Here is a 22959-nt window from a genome sequence, read left to right as displayed (position 1 = left end):
TTTATGAGCAGTAATAACAAATATGATGTGGAACGACTCTATGTCTCAACAAAAGAAAACCACCAGTGAAATCCAGCCTTAAGATAGATTTTGAAATTTCATAAGCGACAATGAATCTTTAGGTTCCAGAGATTATGCGTAAGGTATCTATCGTCCTTGACATCCTAAATAGTGAAACAAAGAATGTATAATAACACAAAAGAGATTTAGGAAATGTGGCGTTAATGTTAATGTGGCGTTCAAAGACAGTAAACTGAAATTACACTTAATCGCTGAGCGCTGAACGTTTTATTTTTTTCCAGTGAGTAGAGCGTTCTATGCTGCCTTGGAAACTGATTGGTCAAAAAACAGTTGCTTGTCACTCACGAATCCTGACTGTATAGTTCTGGCCACGTCAGAATAAAATTATGAATGTGACTTAGGAATATAGGCCCCTTCGTCTCTATTCATGGTATCATATGGAAAGGTTTCTACACAAAAACTATTCTCTTTTAAACCATCTATGCACAGTTTCCACCTCGATACACCTGAGCACATATTTTTGTCCAAGAACTACTAAGCAAGTAGTGAATTGTCTCCACACAGTTTTTGATTACACTACACGGTTGAGCGCATAGCATCGTAAGAGCTGTGGAGCTTCTATCTGGAAAATGGACACCTGTGATTGGTTTTTGTCGAAACCTCAAGTGTTCCCTTCATCCAATCAGAATTTTTATATCAAACGAAAGCTAACACTTCCCCTAAAAACACGTTTCGTCATTAGGTCAACAAATGACGCAATTCAATGCTATAGCAAGGCGAATGTGGTAAATCTGTTGAAAACTACCTATCCAAGCACAATGTAGGTTTTAAAAGTCAAAACCTCAAGTGTTCCTTACAATATTTTTATGTCATTAAATGAAAAAGCACACTTATATTGTCCATATACTAGCATCATTAGAATGAGCAATGACCAATTCTTTTTAAATTACAAATCTTGTGCAAAAAATTACTATTTTCGCCTGTTTTGTCATAGGTTGTAAATTCAATGAACTATGACTTTGCTAAAGAGCGCTTAATACCAATTGATATGTGGTTCAGATTTGTTACGTCTTTATCAGCTTAGTTTATTCGATTATTCGATGGTGTTTGTTAGACAATTGACATTCTATATTAGATCCTGTTTACAATGTTATGAAGTTGGTCTCTTAAAAGGGCAGAGTAATATATACCCATTGAGAGTGCGGTGAATAGGTATGAAGTAATTGGAGCAAAGACCATTCATAGTTTGACATTTGCATCATCACGGGCCTAGAACTGGCATTAAATGTCTAGAGATAAAGACCCAATGGCTCAAATTAGTTGATATTCTCACTTGTATAAACGTTTTTAGTCACTTTTACTATAAACGTATTGTGTGCAATATTCACCCATTGAGAGTGTGGTAAATACGTATTAAGTAATTGGAGTAAAGAGCTTTAAGTTCATAGCTTAACATTTGGCATAAGAATCATATCATAGGCCTAGAACTGACATACAATGTCTGGAGATAAAGACCCAATGGCTCCGATTAGATGATATTCTTACTTGTATAAACGTTTGTAGTCACTTTTACTATAAACGTATTGTGTGTGGGTTAAGAAAGGTATCAAGACAGAAGACACTTCCTAAAACTGTGTTGCGTGGGTATTGTCATATGGAACACCTAGAATATTATGAAATAAGTTCATATAAATATCAGCAAGCTACATGGGAACGTAAAAATAATACCATATTGCTTAGAGCGATGTTGATGTCATTTCAAGCGTTGCGGAAATGTTAAAGGTTGAGTTATTCTAAAACTATGCCTCAATACTTCGGTGTAAAAGACAAAGGAGATAATGGCAAAGGCTTTGTATATTTAAGGGTTGTTGCCTTTCTTATAATAGAAAAATGCTCTAGTTGGTAGCCTCATCTCCACATCTTACCAGCTTCGTTGTGAGCTTCTTTTGGATTTGACGGTCTAAAATACAACGCACTAATCGATCCGAATGGCAGCCACTTAAACACAAACAACAACATTCAATAATTAGTTCTTCGAATCGAGGTTAACAATTGTATTACGAAATGAGCACAAATGATGGATCTACGGGTAGTTTAAGTCATTTGGTAGCCTCTTCCCACATCTTACCAGTTTCGTTGTGAGCTTCTTGTTAATCATGTTAATTAGAATTCATTTGGCTTTCACGGTCTAAAATACAACCATATAATTGGTCCGTATAGTAGTCACTAACATGTAAACATACATTCAATAATTAGCTCTTTGAGGTTAACTATTATTGTATCACGAAATAAGCGCGTGCAAAGGATTGATCTACGAGTAGTTTAAGTCATTTGGGTGTAAAATACACGCATTAAATTAGTATGCCGCATGAAAAGCCTTAGGGGATTCGTAAAACATACATTTTTGTCGTTCACCCCCCTTGTACCACGAGAGATAATTACTCGGATCATGAAGCTAGCCTAACTTTACTTACAATTTCGCAGGTTAATGGACCGCGCCACATAATTTTGAAAATTGTATCAGTTCTGCTGTTAGAGGAAGTTATTTTTGATAATTGTAATTCATCGTGTACATAGAAACGATAGTATGCTTCATAAATTGTGAAACAAAGACATTTGCTTAAATTTTCATATTCTATACAAAATATCCCAACCATTCGTACCCTCTTAACGACTCAATAGTTACAGTTAATGATCTGTGATAAAAGTAATATGGAACGAGTCTATGTCTTAAGGGTAGATGCGGTATTGTTGGTCGAAGCAGCCAAAAAAAATCGATTTTTATTGTCTGAATCAATATATTAGTGAAAAATAACACTTGGATGTTTTGCAAAAGTTCATTGTACAAATCATATACTTTGAAAACTTGCTTAATTTATTGTTGTTAATGAGTTATGTACATTTTACAAAAGTGTTGTTGTTCCAGCCCTCTTTACAACATAACGCAAGAACCACAGGACCTATCAAAGCATTTCTGTGATATTTGAATTCTTCTACACGCTCGCAATTAAAATGAGCAATGCAATTTTTGCCGAAGCTCACTACCATTTGCAAGATGTTGTGAACTACCAAATCGCAACACTTTAAAATAGTGTATTACCTTAAAACCAGAACATCACGTGTGTAATCCTGCCTTATGGTAGATTTGAAATTTCATATGCGGCAATGAATCTTTAAACATCACTTGTCAGACGAGTCAGTACATTGTAGGTTCAGAGATTCTTCATAAGGTGATAATATTTCGCATAAAAATCTCAAGAACTTAACTACTGTCATTCTTGACATCCTAAATAGCGATACAAAGTACGTCTAATAACACAATGCAGCGTTTTAGAGATGTGATGTTAATGTATATAGTTGAAAAACAGTAAAACTGAATTTACACTTAATCGCTATAAACGCTGAGCATTCTATTTTTGATCAATAACAAAGAGCGCTTTATGCTGTTTTGGAAACTGATTGGACAAAAATCAGTGGCTTGTCGCTCAGCGACAGAGTATAAATTCAGCTTAAAAGAGTGTCATTTAGCTTATCATGTAATTGTGGCAAGGTGAAGCACCTGGCTATTACTTCCCAGGTAAGTCAAAAATCATTGCTACAGTTATCTCTTTATCTCACAAATACCGTCAGATGGTGCGTCTGCTTGCATCTTATAGTATTAGTCTAGTCAAGTTATGGAAAGACATGGGTTAACCCACCACTAATTGCAACCAAATCCATTTTACATACAAACAATCATACAATGTATAGGAAATTGTAAGTGTGGGGGACAGTGCCTAATTTGCGTGAATCTAAAATGGCCGCTTATGCAGGGGTGGAATTTTGTCAAAGTCGTGAAAAATGCTCCGATTTTAACCGAAATTGTCTCGTAGTGTTCCTTTGACAAACATAAATCAAAATAAGAGTAATTTGCATTCTTTGGGATGTTTTATTACATATGAAAGTACAAAATAGGTCAAGGTCAACAGGGTTTAATGGGATCTGACCTTTTTGGTCCTGCTACCCAGGTAACGCAATACTTGAGATATGCAATTTTTTGTTTCAAATGTTTTACTGGCTGAACAATTTAAAACCATTTTGTTTTAGTAAAATATTTTTAACATCATCCCAGAACAAACATATTTACATCATAATAGCAATGTGCTGAACTAGTATTCAATTTGTGATCAGCTTTGTTTCAATAAAATCGGTGGTCTACAAGCGAAGATATGATCAATTGTGTAAGGTAGTCTTAAAATACCTTGGGGCACTGTCGTGTCTTTGTGTAGCAGAAGTGACTGAATTGAGTTGAATCATGAACCATCTGGTCGGTGCTCTTCAGATAGGTAGTTTTGATAAACAATGGGACATTTGAAGTTGTATTTTAATTTATAAATTTGAAAGAAATACCATATTATTTATTACTAATGTCAATTATGTGAAATTAAAAAAAAGAAGTTTTTGTTCTTAGATTTTTGACGATAAGCGTGAGTGTTCATTTTACGCGGTACAAACTTGATAATGGTTCAAAATTGGTAAAAAGTGGCGATTAAGTAAATCGGGCATAGCCGTTGAGCCTGCCCTATAGGAACGAAACCAAGTAAAGTCTTTCATTAGCCAAAATACTAATAATTCTGCTGCAAAAGCCATTTACGCCATAACCCTTTTATTTTTTCCCCAAAAAAGCAGAAATGCAATTGCATAATCATGAAAGTCTATTTTACGCGGGAGCAAGCTTGATTTGGGCGACATGCCAAAGTGCCCAACTCATTGCCTGGACGATTTAGTTCATTGGGTATACCGTTTAATCCCGAACTAGTAAAGAAACCATGTTAAGTTTTTCTGTTAGCCAAAATATTACTAATTCCACTGCATTATTGCCATGACGCTTTCGGTTTTTTCTGAAAAGTAAAATTGCAGTTTTACTACACTGCAAAATATATTTTACTGAACATTGGGTAAAAAGGTCACAACTCAACAGTTGAGTGAAAAATTACTCAACATCGAGCTCTTAGGTCACAACTCAACAAATGAGTAAAAATTACTCAACATTGAGGGATTTTTTACTCATTTGTTGAGTTGTGACCTTTTTACTCAATGCTCAGTAAAATATTTTTTGCAGTGTACTCTTTTATACATGTTGTACATTGGACGACCAAATTATGCAATTTACGTTATAATTCCCTGATCGTCTCTGAAGGCGTTAAAATGAGAAAGCAGCAACACGTGTCAAATTTAGGTTGTAATAGATATTGATACAGAAGATATAAAAGATGTAAAAGAACAACCAGATTGCATTAATTGTAACGCTGTAATTTAAGGAGTAATACCATCAGATGATTAATATTTCACAGTGTAGCTGCTATCCGATTTAGATGTGAAATAAGTTATCAAATTATTAATACAACATCTTGTACTCTTATCACAGAAAAGTAACAGGACAGTGTTGCTCCTTCATTTAAATTCAATACAGAAGCGCTCATCCAGGGTAAATTAATAATGAATTTTATCACCTATGTAGCTGACCCAATCGCTACTTATTTTCTTCATAACGCCTTCAGAAATTAGTAGGGGTGATCATGGTGATAGACAGTTGGTCAATTTGAAAGGATTTAATGGCTAAAATCACAAGAATGAATTTTAACAAAGTTGTACATGTGATTTAAACAAAAAGAAGTAAAGGATTATATGTATTTTGCCCACACGCATGTGCATTATAACATTTTCTCCATAGCTTGCTAAACTGGCAAATCCTTATTTTGTAACATTTATATTGATTTATCATCGAGATAATCAACAACATGCGTATGTAAAAAAAAAAAAGCGCAGTGATTTATAGTGCGCTATGCACAAGCACAACGCCTAGACGTTGATCCACAAGCCTCAGTACACTTTACAGGTTGTCGCTGACCACCACGGCCTCACATCATTCCATAAACCATTTAACAATAAATCAGGGACTTTGCTGCTACAAGAGCGCATACCCTAGACATTCCACAAATAACCATCGCAACAAGGATCAGCTCCCCGAGTTTCGTACAGGTTACAACGAGACAATTATCAGTAAGTTCCTTGTCTAGGGGAATTTCAAGCTAACTCAATTTTTCCACGAGAATATACTAGGCGCCGCCAGGGTTCGAACCCGCAATCTCTCACACCATAGTCGAACGCATTAACGATTGAGCTAACGTGACTGTATCATAATAACATTACACATATTCTCGAAAGCTTTTCTGGGAAAGTTTGTTTGAGTAACATTTCATATTAATCGGTTTTTGCAAGATATCAGGAAAAAGACTACAGTTTTATCAGGAAAAAAACTACATATCTACATTCAAACGGATTAGCATCTTTCCGCAGCACTGAAATTGGCGTATGGTGTAACCACAAGTGACACCTTCCATCACATGCATTAAACTATCTATATTTCAGCAAAAACACTTCTATCCAGTTCGTCATGTGAAATCGACAAGATATTGGATCAATGGTCAATTTACAGTTTGCGGAATTCTTCTTTTTCCAGCAATGTTGCAATACGTTTGTGTAGTACCGTATGTGTATTTCATCAGCGATTTTGTGAAAAATAAACTCGCTATTCTAACAAATCGCGTGCTTCACAAGAGTGTCGATATGACATACAATATCTAATGGCATTTCAATAGTGTCCTTTCGTCTCATCTCAAATGAAATAATAACTATAACAATAAGAAAAAGGAGATGACACTTTAACAAAACAAAGTACCCAATAAGGTTTATTTACGTTGGAGGAGAAAGCACTATTTAGTATAAAAACGTGAGTGACAATGTTCTAGAAGGTTACAAGCATGAAAAGTGCCGATGCATTAGAGCAAATTATATTGTCATCGTCCTCCCTCAATGAAAACATAATATAAAAACCGTTAACATAACACATTGTACAATAGAAAATCACTAGCACCAAAATCACCAAGTATTGATGTGAAGGGAATACGTATCACTCGATTATAATAATAGTTCAATTATGCAACAACAGTGCAGTAACATTATGAAGGGAGTTTCTTTCGGACACTATTTTCGCGCCACTCACTCAAAATATATTCAATAGCAATGTAATACAAGTCAGGCATTAACCATATTGAACTACAGGTGACGCCACCTGCAAATCTGGCCTCCCATCGATTTAATACAAAATATGCCCAAGTTCTCCTTACGTACGGTGAAGAAGAAGAAGAAGAAGAAGAGAAAAAGAAAGACGACGACGAAGAAGTGTTTTTGTATCAGCGGTTTTGTTTTTAATGTGTATTCGTGTAAAATTTTGAAATGATAGTCTACTTCAAAATCTACATTTGTTTATCACATGTTTCATAAGTGTCAATATGACATAAAATATGACATTGCAATAGTGTCCTTTTTTCTCATCTCAATTGATATAATAATTGCAACAATTGAAAAAGAGAGATGACATTTTAACAAAACGATGTATAATTACATTTACCTTGAGCAAAAAGCTTCATTTATGTTGGAGGAGAAAGCACTTTTAAATATAAAAACGGTAGTGATAACAAGGTTACAAGCATGAAAAGTGCCGATACATTTGGACATATTAACTGTCATCGCCCTCTACCATTGTCAACTCAATGAAATATAAAAAATAAAAAACCTTAACAAAACGGAAGCTACAATGTATAGAAAATCAAACCACTGAGCTTAGTAATTTGAAGGGGAAAACGTACAGAAATCACTCGATTACACTAACATTTCTGTCACGCAGCGATATTGTTGTTACGTTATCAAAGAGGTTTCTTTCGGACGCTATTTTCGCGCCAGTCACTCAGAATATATTTAATAGTTATGTAATACATGTCAGACATTAACCAGGTGTGATGTAGACGTTACTACAGGTGACGGCGGCTGTCAAGTTGGCCTCCCATCGATTTAATGCAAAATATGCGCAAGTTATCCTTACGTACGAAGAAGAAGAAGAAGAAGAAAGAGAAAGAGCAGAAGAAGAGGAGGAAGAAGAAGAAGAAGAAGAAGACGAAGACGAAGAAGAAGAAGAAGAAGACGAAGAAGAAGTAGAAGTGTATTTGTATCAGGGGTTTTGATTTTATGTATTAAATGTATAATCGTGTAAAATTTGGAAATGATAGTCGACTTTAAAATATACATTTGTTTATCATATGTTACATAAGTGTCAATATGACATAAAATATGACATTGCAATAGTGTCCTTTTTTCTCATCTCAATTGAAATGATAATTGCAACAATTGAAAAAGAGAGATGACATTTTAACAAAACGATGTATAATTACATTTACCTTGAGCAATAAGCTTTATTTATGCTGGAGGGGAAAGCACTGTTAAGTTTAAAAACGGAAGTGATAACATTTCTTTACAAGATTACCAGCATGAAAAGTGCCGATACATTTGGACATATTAATTGTCATCGCCCTCTCCTCAACGAAATATAAAAAAATATAGAAAACCTTAACAAAACGAAAGCTACAATATATAGAAAATCTCGAAAATCACTGAGCTTTAATTTGAACTTAGAAATCACTCGATTACACTAACATTTCTGTCACGCAACACTATTGTAAATACGTTAGGGACGCACCATTATAGATATCAAGGGGGTGGGCTGGGTAGTTAGGGTCGGGACAATTTATTCTTTAACACCTCGGTGAAGTAAAATTGTTTTTAGCACCTTGGTGAGGCATATTATTTTTTTTTCAACACCTCGGCGAGGCAATTTGTTTTTACTACTGGGTGAAGCAATTCTTTTTTAATCATGAAAGTTGTACTTTCAACAATTTGTTTTTAAATTTTGTGAAACGAATTTTGTTTAATATACCGTAAAACCTCGTCTACAAGCATATATAGGGTTTTTGATGAAAGCTTAACTTTAACGAACCAGGCGTATATACAATAGATTAGTCTTACAATAATACTTGTTTTTATATGCTTGGATCTGTAATTTATTTGCTCAAACTCCATAATGGCGCCTGGAATAATTTAGCTTTCATCAGAAGCACTCTATATGCTTGTAGACGGGGTTTTACGGTAATTCCATATTTTTACCATTTTTACGTTTTTTAGCATTTTGTGTGTTGCCAAAAAAAGTTTTTCGCGCGTAGCGTGGGAAATATTTCGAAGGAGATCCATGTCTTAGGATTATTTTCTTCAAAACAGACTCATGTGTAAGGATTTCATGTATACGGAAAAAACATACCCACATCATGTATGTGCACTAAAGTAGCCAAGTTTTGATTTACAAATAGGGGGCCTACTATAAGATCGACAGTGGTGGAGATTAGCATACTTTGTTCTGATTTTATTAAGACATTTTGCAATTTTACCATATTTTGGTCCAAAATGTTTTCGGCTAAAAAAGAACATGCAGGGACCCATCTGGCCCAATGGTAAATCCGGCTTTGACTGGCATAAATTTCTTTTTGACATTGGGTGGACTTTGGTGAAAATTATGGAGATTGAATCAAGTATTTTGGGTCACCGAATAACTTCTCATAAAACAAATGCGAACAAAATACTGACCATTTGAAGCTAAAATAATAAATATGACGAAAAATGGAACATTCGTCCGAAGCGCGAGAAAATTTACAATTTGAAAGCTTTTTTTGAAATTTTTTTCTTCACTAACTGTGACAATTTTGTTGTTGTCTGAGTTGGAGCATTTTGTTTTGCACAAAATCGTTTTTTTTTCTCAAAAAACTACCAAGCCCCTCTTGCTATCAAATGGTGCGTCCCTTATCAAAGATGACTCTTTCGGACGCTATTTTCGCGCCATGCACTCAGAATATATTCAATAGTTATGTAATACATGTCGGCGATTAACCAGGTGTGATGTAGACGTTATTACTATACCTCATAAAAATTTATTAGGTAATCCAGACATCTTATTGGTTACTAATGCCAGCGTCCGAGTACGGTATTTTGACTACTTCCCCGCGCCTGTGCAATTACGCTCACGCGGGGAAGTAGTATACAAATACAACATGTTTTGAGGGGAAGTTGTCAAAACTACTGGTCCCGAGGTGTTGGATGATTTGACTACTTCCCGACGCGTCAGCGGAGGAAGTAGTCAAATCATCAACACCGAGGGACCAGTAGTTTTGACTACTTTCGAAATAAAACATGTTGTATTTGTTTTACTATACCTCATAAATATTTTCACTATCACTGTAAAATCGTAAACAAAAGTCAAACACACACCAGTCAACGTGCATGCCGGCATGGTAAATAAGCTTAATATTTTGGCTTACCTGATTTTATTGGAGGATTTCTGTTCAATCAATCTACATTTTGACCTATATTATTCGAATTTTCTTTTTAACATTCCATAAATAACAATTTGTTTCATAAAACGTCAAATTCGTTATTTTCCATCGGTATCTCGGCAAAATAACTGCACAGACGCCATTTTCACGATAAACGCATCTGCAGAATCGCCGTTGTGTAGCATAACGCTACGTCAAAAGGAACAGTGACGCGCGGGGTCGATACACCGTGTGGTAGTAGGGTGCGGAAGTTTTTCCTACTTCCCCGCGTGCGCGTAATTGCACAGGCGCGGGGAAGTAGTCAAAATACCGTACTCGGACGCTGGCGTTATTAACCAATAAGATGTCTGGATTACCTAATAAATATTTATGAGGTATAGTAATAAAAACTTCCGCATCCTACTACCACACGGTTTCTCGACCCCGCGCGTCACCGTTCCTTCAGACGTAGCATTTATGCTACACAACGGCGATTCTGTAGATGCGTTTATCGTGAAAATGGCGTCTGCTGCAGTTATTTTGCCGATATTACATAATGGATAATAACACGCGAATTTGACGTTTTATGAAACAAAATGTTAAAAAGAAAATTAGAATAATATAGGTGAAAATGTAAATTAATTGATTGAACAGAAATCCTCCAATAAAACAGGTAAGCAAAATATTAAGCTTATTTACCATGCCGGCCGACACATTGACTGGTGTGTGTTTTGAATTTGTTTACGATTTTACCGTGCGTGATAGTGAAAATATTTATGAGGTATAGTAAAACAAATACAACATGTTCCATTTCGGGAAGTATTCAAAACTACTGGTCCCTCGGTGTTGGATGATTTGACTGGTCCCTCGGTGTTGGATGATTTGACTACTTCCCTCCGCTGACGCGTCGGGAAGTAGTCAAATCATCCAACACCGAGGGACCAGTAGTTTTGACTACTTCCCCTCAAAACATGTTGTATTTGTATACTACAGGTGACGCTACCTGTCAATTTGGCCTTCCATCGATTAATTGCATACATGTTATCATATGTCACATAAGCTGGGTACTTATAAAATAATAATAACAAAAATAGGAAGAAGGAGATGGAGAAGGAGATGGTTCGATCAGCAACCTCATGCACCACCACATCATTGGCGTAGATTTCTTTTTGACACTGCCTTGGGGATGGGGGCGGGAAAAAATCTTGATGTTTAGTGAATCCAGCACCTTTTGGCGACAGAATAAGTTTATGGTACAAATGCGCGCGAAAAAATTGCCAATTTGAAGCTAAAGCAAGCGCGTAAAAATTGGCACTTTTGGGGCTCATATCATAAAAAAAACCTGCTGAATTAGTCGAAAACGTGGTATATACCACTGAGTGACAGTTGAGACTAATTTGACAGTTTTTTGACGATTTCTTCGGAAATGTACTGATTTGGAACGCCTAATTTCAATATGTTAATGAGAAAAATATGAGCTTTCACCTGATACCAAAATCTGCATTTTGATAGGGTAAAGTTGGGGATGAGGCTGTCAATCAGGTTACCCACCTTTAAACATGTTTAAAGGGAATTTTTATATCATGGTTTTGGATCAGCACAGTCAATAGGCTCTGTACTAGTAGGGCTAGATTTGGCTTCCCTACTACTTGGCATGTAATATTGGTTGAGGGGAATGGAGGAGAGAGGGGTAAAAAGGGGAAGGTTTGAACTTCTCATCAAACATTGTTGTACTAATTTCACTGAACTCTCAGAGCGGCAATGAAGAATTCCAACATATTGTCAGAGTGTGTCAACTATTTATTTGCTTGATTGTCTGAGGCGAATGCAAAATATGCCATCTAAATTTCGTTTTTGTCTCATAACTCAACAACGAAATGTTATGAGCATGCTTTATATTACTCACTCGTGGTCACTGAAAACATCCCCTATGCTAAATTACATTTCATATTTGGCTCTAAACTGCAAAATATTTCATCTAAATTTCGTTTATGAATTCAAAATGAGTGTAAAATACAAAATGTTTTGCTCGCTACGCGCACATTGTAAAGATAAACCCTTTCCATCCTGACAATGGGCGAAAATAGTGTAAAATACCAAGTCGTCCCAATAAAGCCTTTTTGGAAGCTCGAAGACATACAGTCTCTATGTATTGTATGATGTTACTTTTATTTTTTTCGTCTGTGCCTCCGATTTTTTTTTGCCACCCCCCCCCCTTGACAAAAGGCTTGCTACGTCCCTGGCTAACATGGCCAAATATGACGTTAATTTTATCAGAAACCCACATACAGGTGTGGGGGGGGGGATGATTGTATGGACCACCCCAAGCAAAATATTGGGGGGATTTATCCCCCATCCCCTCTGGATCTACGCCTATAGCCCACATCAAGTCCACGTTTTTTTCAATCCAAATGGAGATTTTGCCCAGTGCAGGCCCTTGTCATTCATCTAGAGACCACTGGCCTTGGATTTTTGAGCCAAAATGTGTCTAAAGTGACTGGCTCTCATAAGTGATTGAAACTCCAGAAATATTTTGAAACTGTGTTCCCAAAGCTGTGATGCAGTGTAACAATATGTAAAATGGTCATGTCAAAACGTCGCTGTATTCCATCATTCTATAATAAGAACCTCTTTACTTATCGTCCATTTGGTAATTAAAATACCTGTCTTATACATACTTCCCTATGATTGTGAAGTAACGTACAAATATATTTAGTTTTACGTTACGTTGTTTCGTAAAATCGAGTAAATAAGTATTTCTATCTTCTTATATTTTTTGAAATATTTTGTCATAAAACAAGAGATATTAAAACCAATAATACCATATTATTCCACGTCCTGCAAATTCTTAAGATACTTTAAAGACATGATATATGTATTCAACAAAATGAGAGGATTGAGAGGAACTTGCATGTTTGTATCGTCTGGCTTCATTGAAAAGGTTAATGTCACTCCATTAGATCTGTCAGCTTCGATTCCTTCAAAGGTCCGATCTTTATTGTTATTATTTTGACCTAGGTAATTGGATCATCTACAAATTAGGGCTCACTTAAGCGATGGCTTCTCTGGTATGAAGATAAAGGAGATTTGTTTTGATAATCGAAAAATAATTTGCATCATCTTAAAGTGACGCACTGGTTGAGACACAGTTGCTAGTTGTATTTAAAAGTGGTGTGGTGTCAATGTACTTCACTAGCCGTATTTAGCGTTTACGGGTGGACGATAACTTTGAAATCTGCTGTAATAAAAAGCGGACGACTTTCAGTTAAGACACGGAGTATATTCAACATGCCGTTGCCATGCGCAGAGCGCAGTAATTGTCGTATAATTAGGCCGCACGACAACTGTGTTATGCTCACCATGACAACCATATATTGCATCATTATACAAAGACCTAAATGATCGGTTTCTCTTAACGAAACGATACTGCATTCTACAGTAAGCCAAAAAATTAAGGTACCAGTTATGTTCACCTCCTGTATATCCTAAACAAAGACAGATATGTCATATTTGAAACCTGCAGCCAATAGCTGCATCTTTTAGCTCGAATTTAAAATTCGTTGAAATTGTTCAAGAAATAAAGACACGGCGATCCCAAAACCCAAAGAAGATACCAATGTAAAAGTTGCAGTTTCCTTCATTGCATGCCCTATTGATTTGTACACAAAGCGTTCGTGAACAAGAGAACTAGCGCCGCGCTTCCATTGATTAGCACGTTAAATCTAGCGTCATGCTTTCACTGATTAGAACACAAAAGTGCAACTTTTGATTTCGTCTCTTCATTAGGTTTGAGATCACCGTTTCTTTAATTCTCAACCAATTTCAACAAATAAGGTCTTAAATCCGAGCTAAAGAGTACAGGTATTGACTGCTTGTTTTAATTTGGACATATTTGTCTTTATTTGGGGTATATATAATACAGGGGTGAACACAACTGGTACCTTAATTCTTTGGCCTATACGGCAGAGAGATACATTTGAGTCGAGAATGAAGTTAACTTGAGGTAAACTGACCGTTGCTTAGAAGTACAGTATTTTATTGGTTGCACGCCTTTTGTTTCAACAGTAAAACTTGCATTAAATGTATATTAAAGAGAATTGAAAACTGATCAACAATATTTTACCGAATGAATTTCAGGTGAGAATGGCGTCTTTATATTTATTTGGACAAACATTCAAGCACTGTTCCAAACGGATCTCTCTTTGATTTTTATTTCAAGGTTCATGAAGAACTGGAAATTGGAGTAAGATATGTGATACGTAACAGATGTGTTACGCTTTGTCAATTTTAATTCAGCGCCCATATTTATATTTTACAAAACTTATGACGTTCAAAATATTCACCTTCTTTTTACTGAAGATAGATACGTTGGCGCATCATTTCCCAATGGGTAAATGATATCAGGACGTTCACTACCGTAAAATGAGGTAACTTGGGCACTTTTCAGAGTTTATAAATCATTGCTTCCAAACAAAACCAATTATATTTCTAATTAACTCTTTTTTATGACATTAGGGTTCTCTTCTACACCTTGAAGTTGAGAAAGATCTTTAAATAATAGGGGTGAACAAAGTTACCCCGCATTTGGGGCAACTTTGGCCAGAGTATTACATTACATGAAGAAAAATTAAAATAAAAAAAATTGATCTTCGCTGTATATGGGCAAGTTGTTGTTTTTTGTGACATTTGACCCCTTGCAAAATTAATCAAGCACACATCCTTGCTCACAAATATCGATTTTTATTTTTTCTTTGAAAAAAAATGTAAAAAAATGCTCATTTTTGGTCAAAAATCCCATGTTTTTTCGAGGAAATTGGACATGAGCGACTTTTATTTCTTCCATAATATATTTCTTAACAAATTGACACCAAAATATGACTAAAAATGTTGCTGTACGAAAATATGACCATTTAAAAAAATATATTTGACCGATCAAAGTTACCCCGCTGACCGAAGTTACCCCATTTTACGGTATCTGCTATATTTTATGATCTTACAGTCTTAGACAGGATGCCATTTCACCCTTTCAGAGAATATTGAATGTTGATCAGTTGGTTCAAACTTTACTCTCAGCATCAATCACATTGATAAACGCCCATAGTGAAGAATGTATCCCTTGACATATTTATAGTAGGGATGACCAATGAACCATCAACTTGATTAGAACACTCCCATAGACATGCAGGGAGCTCAACTGTGCACTGCTTGCACAGACATTTCTAAATTGAGCTCATTCTTTTATTTTTCATAATTTTTCTGTAAAAATTGGAGATGTTAATGCCAATTATGTTTTGTAACTATCCTGCAAATTACAGCATCATAACTTATTTGGTTTTTCTGTAAGTGTGAGTCAAAATTGGTCAATCGCCACAGTGCGCTTAATTGCCAGTGGCCCAGTGCAGCACTGCTCAGAATGGCACAAAATATTCAGATGAAAAGATCAGGTGAACACCTTGACCTACTGAGCTGTAATTTGGCAGAGTTGTTGTTATTACCTCTATCATACCCTCTGTAAAAAGGAAAAAAAACGGACAAGTAGATCTCGAGTTAAAAATTAAATCACCAGCTTCCTTTGGAATTTCCAAACACCTTTCGAATCATGTTAAATAGACACCATTCTGAACATAAATGTGAAGTTTCATGCTCATTTGTTGTATTATTCACCTGATCTCAACCCTAAACATTTTCTTATATTTATACCATCTGCACTGACTTGCTGCTATACACGCACAGGAGCTGTACTTTTAAAATACGCGCCTAATCAATAATGAGTCTTTCACTCTCTGTAGCATATGGAGTGACCAGGCCCTGGATGTGATGGTTTTGTAGCACATGACAGTATTCATTCAAGCCTATCAAGGTCTGTTATTAGCCACTTGCTGAATGGCTGGGCATTATCAGCTATCAAAGAGATACCTTATGCTGCTGCCAATCACAATAGAGGTTAAACATTTTCTTACAACCCCAGAAGTGATATCAGGATAAAGCTGTGCATGTTGGTACTTGATTGTTTGGATTCCTATGTTGAAAATCCCTTGTAGTACATTAGTATTTTTCTTATGTGTAGTGTATATTGTTGTGGAAAAAAAGTTCACCTGGACTTTTGATTTTGTGCCACTTTGGCCATTATGGATGATTTTTGGCAAATGTTTTCTAAAAGCATGATTTCAGTGCCTCGGTTTGAAGAAATACTTAATGCTATTGACTAGTAAAGTGCCTACTCATAAGAAACCCCTTTGATACTTTCACAATATGCTTGTTTCATGTTTGCATATATATTAAAATAAAGAAATATAAAAAGGTAAATATATGCTTATACCAATTTTGCTCACATTGCTATATTTAGACTTTGTCAATTTATTTCGTTCCAATGACCAGTCAGAATGGGAAACTTTGAAAATTCATAATTCGAAAAGTTTTTGACCGATTTTGACCATTTAACCACCAAAATACTTCTGTTGATGAGTTCTTTCCAGAAAACAATCTTTTGTAGCAAAAGGGGCAACATGAAATTATGATTGTCATCCCTATTTATAGAGACAAATATAATACCTTTTATATAGAAAGATATGGACAAATTTGATCGAGAAGTTTAAATTTGAAGGTAGTGTGGCGTCCTTATATTATTATGCGTACACGAATGCATTAGGGATCAAATTAAAACTCGACCGCCGGTTGATCGCCAGTTCAGCCGGAAACCGTCCGGAACTGGCGGTCGAGGTTTGATCCTTATAAAGATTGGATTTTCAAAAACGTTATTACGTGATCGATTGGATGACAACAACAAACCTTTCATTTAAGAGCGAAGCGAAAGTAATGTGCTTAGATCAGTTTACTAAAAACACCTTAACGCTTTTGAGACCGGTATGTCCCCCAAATCTTTCACTTCGATTGTACTATGTCAAAGTATTAACCCCTTTCAAAACCTCCACTGAAACGGATGCCCTTTTGAGGGTCATTCTTCATACGGAGGCAAGAAGGTGATTGACAAAGACAACAACGATTCAAAAAAACACCTCGACATGCTCGACTTTCAAACCATCCGCTCTGACAAACAGCGGGGAGTAAGAACTAAATCGTCTGCGAGAAAAAAGCACAAACGTCGACAGCAGACGACGCGGGGACAGGAAATATCATATTCTATTGAATGTTTTACGCGCCATTCATTGTACTCGATATGAATAACATGTAATAGATTCCTTCGCATATAGTTTGTAGGTCGAAAACCGCTCGATACCATGGTATGGACTGCTTGTTAAAAGTACGCTCGTATGAAAATTGAGTTGAATTGGCTTTGACTCAGTTTCAGGAGTCGTGATTTCCCACAATACAATGCGGCATTGAGTGACTTCCACTGGAAAATATGATATGAACATTGCTATGGTTTCAGTTTATAATCTTAGGCGAAAATATGATATGAACATTGCCATGGTTTCAGTTTATAATCTTAGGCGAATCAAAGGATCTTGAAAGAATATCATACATCGTTATAATTTAGATTTATTGCCTGTTTGATGTTTATGTAAATATGCGAATTACATGACCAAGGAACTTTATAGACGAGAACACATGCTTAATTTAAAGTATTTAAAGTTGACACAGACAACATGAAGGCGAGAATCTTGTGTTCAGTTATTTCCTTGTCACTCAACAACATGTGTAAAGTCTCCCTACAAATTTTAAACCCTTATTTTACCGAACGTGTTTCTCAACGGCCGCAAGACAATCTGGGATACCATTCACGCCACCACTGGGTTTGACTCGATCTGTTTGTTCAAATGATTGCGATACAAAATGTTGAAATTGAAGATATGGTTTAAGCTTTACCAACGTCTTGTGCGACAGAGGCAAGAAGGTCATGAGAACAAAGTTTGCCATTCCAGAAATCATTATTGACTTCCTCTACTAATAAGACATTTTTGAGAATTGAGACTTCTTATGTAGCCTTTAAATTCCACGGGTATTTTAGGGTCTCCACAATTTACGTCGGTATTCAGCACTTTAGACACAGGCTGTTGAAAGTATGTGCGATGTCTTGAGTGCTCAGTCTGTAGTACAATGTTCTAGTTTCTATATTTATGCATCAAGTAGTTTAAATACTAAAATGTCTGAATGAAAAGTCTGCCACGAAATTTCATTTCTAGACTTATATTTGACTTACTAATTAAGCGAGCGCTCTACCACTGAGCTGTGTTAGTGGTAGAACGCTCGCCCAACAAGCGAGAGGTCTGGGTTAAAATCCCCGCTCAGGCAGGTATTTTACACCGATTTCCATTTGTAAATTCATGTTTAATTGTGCTAGTGTGCTAGCATAGGACTAATATTGTACCGATTTGATTGATTTAAAACTTAACCATCGACAAGTAATAAACAGCTCTTTGTTTAGTTCAGAGGAAGTGTACTAGTATTGAAGTATTTTGATATTAAAATATGCAAGACAGTCCAAAACAATATAATTCTTCGATTATGAACATCGGAAAAAAACGGGATCCTGGTTTACGTATTGATGGGAAATGTTGTCCGAATGCATTTAGTGGATTCAATAACTTAAATCTAATTTTAATTTGGTGTGTTCTTTATTCTACAGATGATAGATGTATGACTACCGAATGTGTGCAATTAGGTAAGTTCAAAGTTTAAGTTGTTATCATTTCACGCGGTCCAGTTAGCTCAATCGGTAAGGCGCTCGACTATGGTGCGAGAGTTTGCGGGTTCGAACCCTGGTGGTGCCTATATACGGTCTCGTGGAAAAATTGAGTTAACTTGAAATTCCCTTGGACAAGGAACTTACTGCTAATTGTCTCGTTGTAACCCGTACGAAACTCGGGGAGCTGATCCTGGTTGTGGAATGTCTCGGGTGTGCGCTCTTGAATCAGCAAAGTCCCTGATTTGTTGTTAAATGATTATGGAATGATGTGGGGCCGTAGTGGTCAGCGACAATCTATAAAGTGTGCTGAGGCTTGTGGATCAACGTCTAGGCGTTGTGCCTGTGCGTAGCGCACTATAAATCACTGCGCTTTTTTCTTTTTTTTTTGAATCTGAGATATCCGCTAGATATTGTGTTTTAGCCAGAGCTGGACACAATTCGTAGCAATATCATTGCTCTCTTCAAGTCCTTATAGCTTTGTATTTTTGTTCCAATGGAGGACATCTTAATAGGTACAAAAGGTCACATCATTGGTTTTTAGATATCCCCATTTCTTGAGATTCACTTAACATCGGCCAGTACACTCTAATACACGAAGTTAACATGGCACTGTTTAAAGAGGAAACGTTTAAAAATGAATCAATACATGTTTAAAATCGCGTTTTTTTGTCTTTGAAACTAGGTTGTTTAATGCTCTGAAATGGCATGTAAACTGCGTGGCTTAAAATTACTTTTCGTGAGTATAAAAACGACAACCTGCTCGAGTATAGCAGATTGGTTTAAAGTTTTAATCCATTTGTGTCCGCCATTTTTCATCTCGTCCGTGTGTGGGATAGCCGAATCAGGCAATGATCACGAAGTGTTGGAACATCTACTTTAAATTTCCATCTAATATTCAGATGTGCAGCCAGAATATACACGTGGTTTATTATCAGGGATTTAGGCTATAGAGTGCTTTTGCATTATATTTCGTCTCGATTTGAAACTTTTATCTCAATGTATATCGTACGTATAGTGCCAAGTTTAATATTTTAAACTTATGCTAAATGGTAGCCTATTTTAAGCGACGCAGAGTTAAGAAAATTGTTTAAGGGGGTACTACACCTCTGGCCAATTTTGTGCCTATTTTTGCATTTTTCTCAAAAATTATAATGCATTGGTGACAAGTAAGATATGTATATTATAGGGGCAAGGACGACAACTACTGCACTGAAAATTCAGCAACTCAAGGCAAGTAGTTATTGATTTATTTATCAAATAATGGTTTTCCCTCATTTTTGACTGTAACTCCACAACTGTTATTTGTGCTGAAATAAAATTTCCAGTGCAGTAGTTGCAGTCATTGCCCCTATAATATAAATATCTTACTTGTCATCAATGCTCTATAATTTTTGAGAAAAATGCAAAAATATGCACAGAATTTGCGAGGGGTGTAGTACCCCCTTAAGCGACGCAGAGTTAAGAAAATTGTTTAAAGATTCTTTAATCGGCCAATTAGAGTGTACCAGATTTAAATCTGTTGAGGCATGTTTATGGTTGAATAGGGAATGTGGTCTTGCGATGACGTTAATATCCGAGATATAAAACGAATTATGATTTCTGCACTTGCTCTGCGAAACCGGTTTTATTGTAATTCCCCATGACATGCACAGAAAATGCTTCCTTGACATTTCTTAAGTAATTGCGTCAAATAAGTGACTCAGGGAATACACCTCACTATTAAAGATTTATTCCTTGTAGACTAAAAGACAGTATAATCGGAAATTGCAGCTATAAAACAGCGTTTCCGGAATAAAAGACCTTGAAAGAAGACGAAGCTGTAAATAATCTGAAAATGAATTCATCGTACAAATGATTCTAAAACGGGGACATCAAGCAACCAACTTACACTGTTAAACGGTTGTGTAAACACAGAAACAAAATATATAGCGCTGTTTACTACTGACTGCTAGAAAATGCTAGAAAATTTATGTAAAACTTATGTAATACGTCACCCAATTGTCTGCAATTATTGCAAGTTGCTAGGTCTGTGTAGGTATTTTGTATGCATTCGTTTTTACAGTGCATGGGTTTTTATTCTCATTTTCAGCCGGAAAATTGCTATCCAACTTGAACCCGTCAATAGATCCCTGTGACGACTTCTTTGAATTTACTTGTGGTGGTTGGAAAGAAAGAAACACAATTAGTGAAGACAGATCAAGGACATCCGTCCTAGACCAGATAGAAACTAGATTACTGTCTATGTGTAAAGGTAAGAAACTGCACAACAATAACCGTGTTTGTAAACCAATATAAGTGAGGACATTATTCTATGCTATATAAACAATGTGAGGACAGTAGAAAATGCGAGGACAATTTTGATGTCCTCACATTTCTATGGTGTCAAGGTCACTGGGCTATCTTGCCCTGCGGGGCCCTTCTATATTTGAACTCACTTGGAGTGTTTAGTCGTCGTATGTGAGTCTTGATGTTTTTAGTTGATACTGTGGGCCCAGTATCAACAAAAGGCATCAATACAGCAACAGCCCCTGTGATTTGATTTTGCATAGATATTGGCGCTATATAAATGTGGTTGATTGATTGATTAATCCATTGATCCATTGACTTTCCATTCATCTATTGCCCAGGAATTCTAATATGTATATTATGTAATATGTAATATCCGTACTTTTATACAGATCTTTTAGAAGAACCAGTCACAACTAGTAGTGAACCCGATGTATTTAGAAAAGCTAGACATTTCTACACAGCCTGCATGAATGAAGGTAAATATTATAGAATATACAAATATAAATAATTATGAGTGGATATTTCGATTTCGTTAAATGTAAAGCGGCCTCTAGCATGCTAGAAGGGCTTTTCAATCAAGCAGCATGACTTGAATTATTATGCAACCTATAATTCCTGATACCAAAGTTCACCAAAGTTATGTTAATAAGCTGAAAATAGATATTACGTAACAGTCATTTTGGCAGTCATTTGAAAAAAACCCCACGATTGCACCATATTTGCAATGAAAATAAATTTTAAAAATTTAACAATGACTTGAAATTACTATTTTAAATGCAATTATAAGGAATTTTGGCAGCTATTGTAAAAAGTACCCTCACCTTTTAACTTAGGGTCGGCAGTTTTGCGGACAAGCCGCTTTCAATTCAAAATTGAAGTCAATAAGTTTTTATCAACATGCAACTTGATAAAAAGTGAAATTCGACGTTCGTGAAACTTTTTTTCCACCAGCCGCCATTTTGTACGGCGGTTCTCGTTTCTTCTAATCGTGTGGTTCGGCGGTGTCTGAAAACCGGATGGATCAGGACACGCGGCTCTAGCTTAACTACATCGATGATACGTCATCAGAGATTCATTCACAAATTTTAATTTTGTTATTCTTTGCCAAATATAATTACATAATATTAGTAATAACTAATTCTAAATTTTACAGTAGTTAAACCACTTCAGGCTTAGTCTTTCACATGGTAGTCTAGTACATTGGACATTACAATCATGCAAACAGTAGACATTCGAGAAAATGAGAACGTCGCTGTGGAGAAAATCACACATTGATTATAATTAATTAGTGTGACGTGCTGTGTATAGCGAAAAAAGGAGTCTTGGACGGGGAGAAGCTAAAATGCACACTATTGAGAAACAAATCCGTATCCGCAACTGTGCGTGAAAAGTGTGAATTGTGCTTGAAAACATAACTGTCACGTTTTTTTTTCATTTAAATCTTCAGAGACAATCGATGAACGTGGTGTTGACCCTCTAAGGACCCTGATGTCAAGATTTGGTGGATGGCCTGTTGCTGACGTTACTTTTGATGAGAACTCCTGGGAACTTGTTGATACGCTCATTGCTATCAAGAAGACAATCGGTCAACACATGTTCTTTGTGACAGATCCGAAGTTTGAAGATATATATGACAAGAAATTTTATCGACTGAGGGTATGTTTCTCCTTCAATTATAAAACTCTCTGTGTGAAGGTAGTTCTGTAAAATTTCAATACATTTATTGTATTTTACAACCTTGCTTTTTTCATATTTCGACGTAATAGG

General features: G+C 36.0%; 1 protein-coding gene across 2 annotated transcripts in view; it reads left to right on the top strand.

Moving 5' to 3' along the window:
* LOC140141356 (neprilysin-1-like) overlaps nt 1-22959 on the top strand; it is an 81433-nt gene that overhangs the window by 19852 nt on the left and 38622 nt on the right. For both annotated transcript variants that reach the window (XM_072163191.1, XM_072163190.1), the window contains exons 2-5: nt 18844-18879; nt 20993-21154; nt 21582-21668; nt 22640-22848. In XM_072163191.1, coding sequence (XP_072019292.1) covers nt 18844-18879; nt 20993-21154; nt 21582-21668; nt 22640-22848 — 494 coding nt within the window. The remainder of the gene's footprint in view (nt 1-18843; nt 18880-20992; nt 21155-21581; nt 21669-22639; nt 22849-22959) is intronic.

This window comes from Amphiura filiformis, chromosome 19 (genome assembly GCF_039555335.1).
Source record: "Amphiura filiformis chromosome 19, Afil_fr2py, whole genome shotgun sequence".
NCBI lineage: Eukaryota > Metazoa > Echinodermata > Ophiuroidea > Amphilepidida > Amphiuridae > Amphiura > Amphiura filiformis.
Note: the sequence above shows the minus strand (reverse complement) of the source record. Positions and strands in the feature narration are given on the sequence as shown.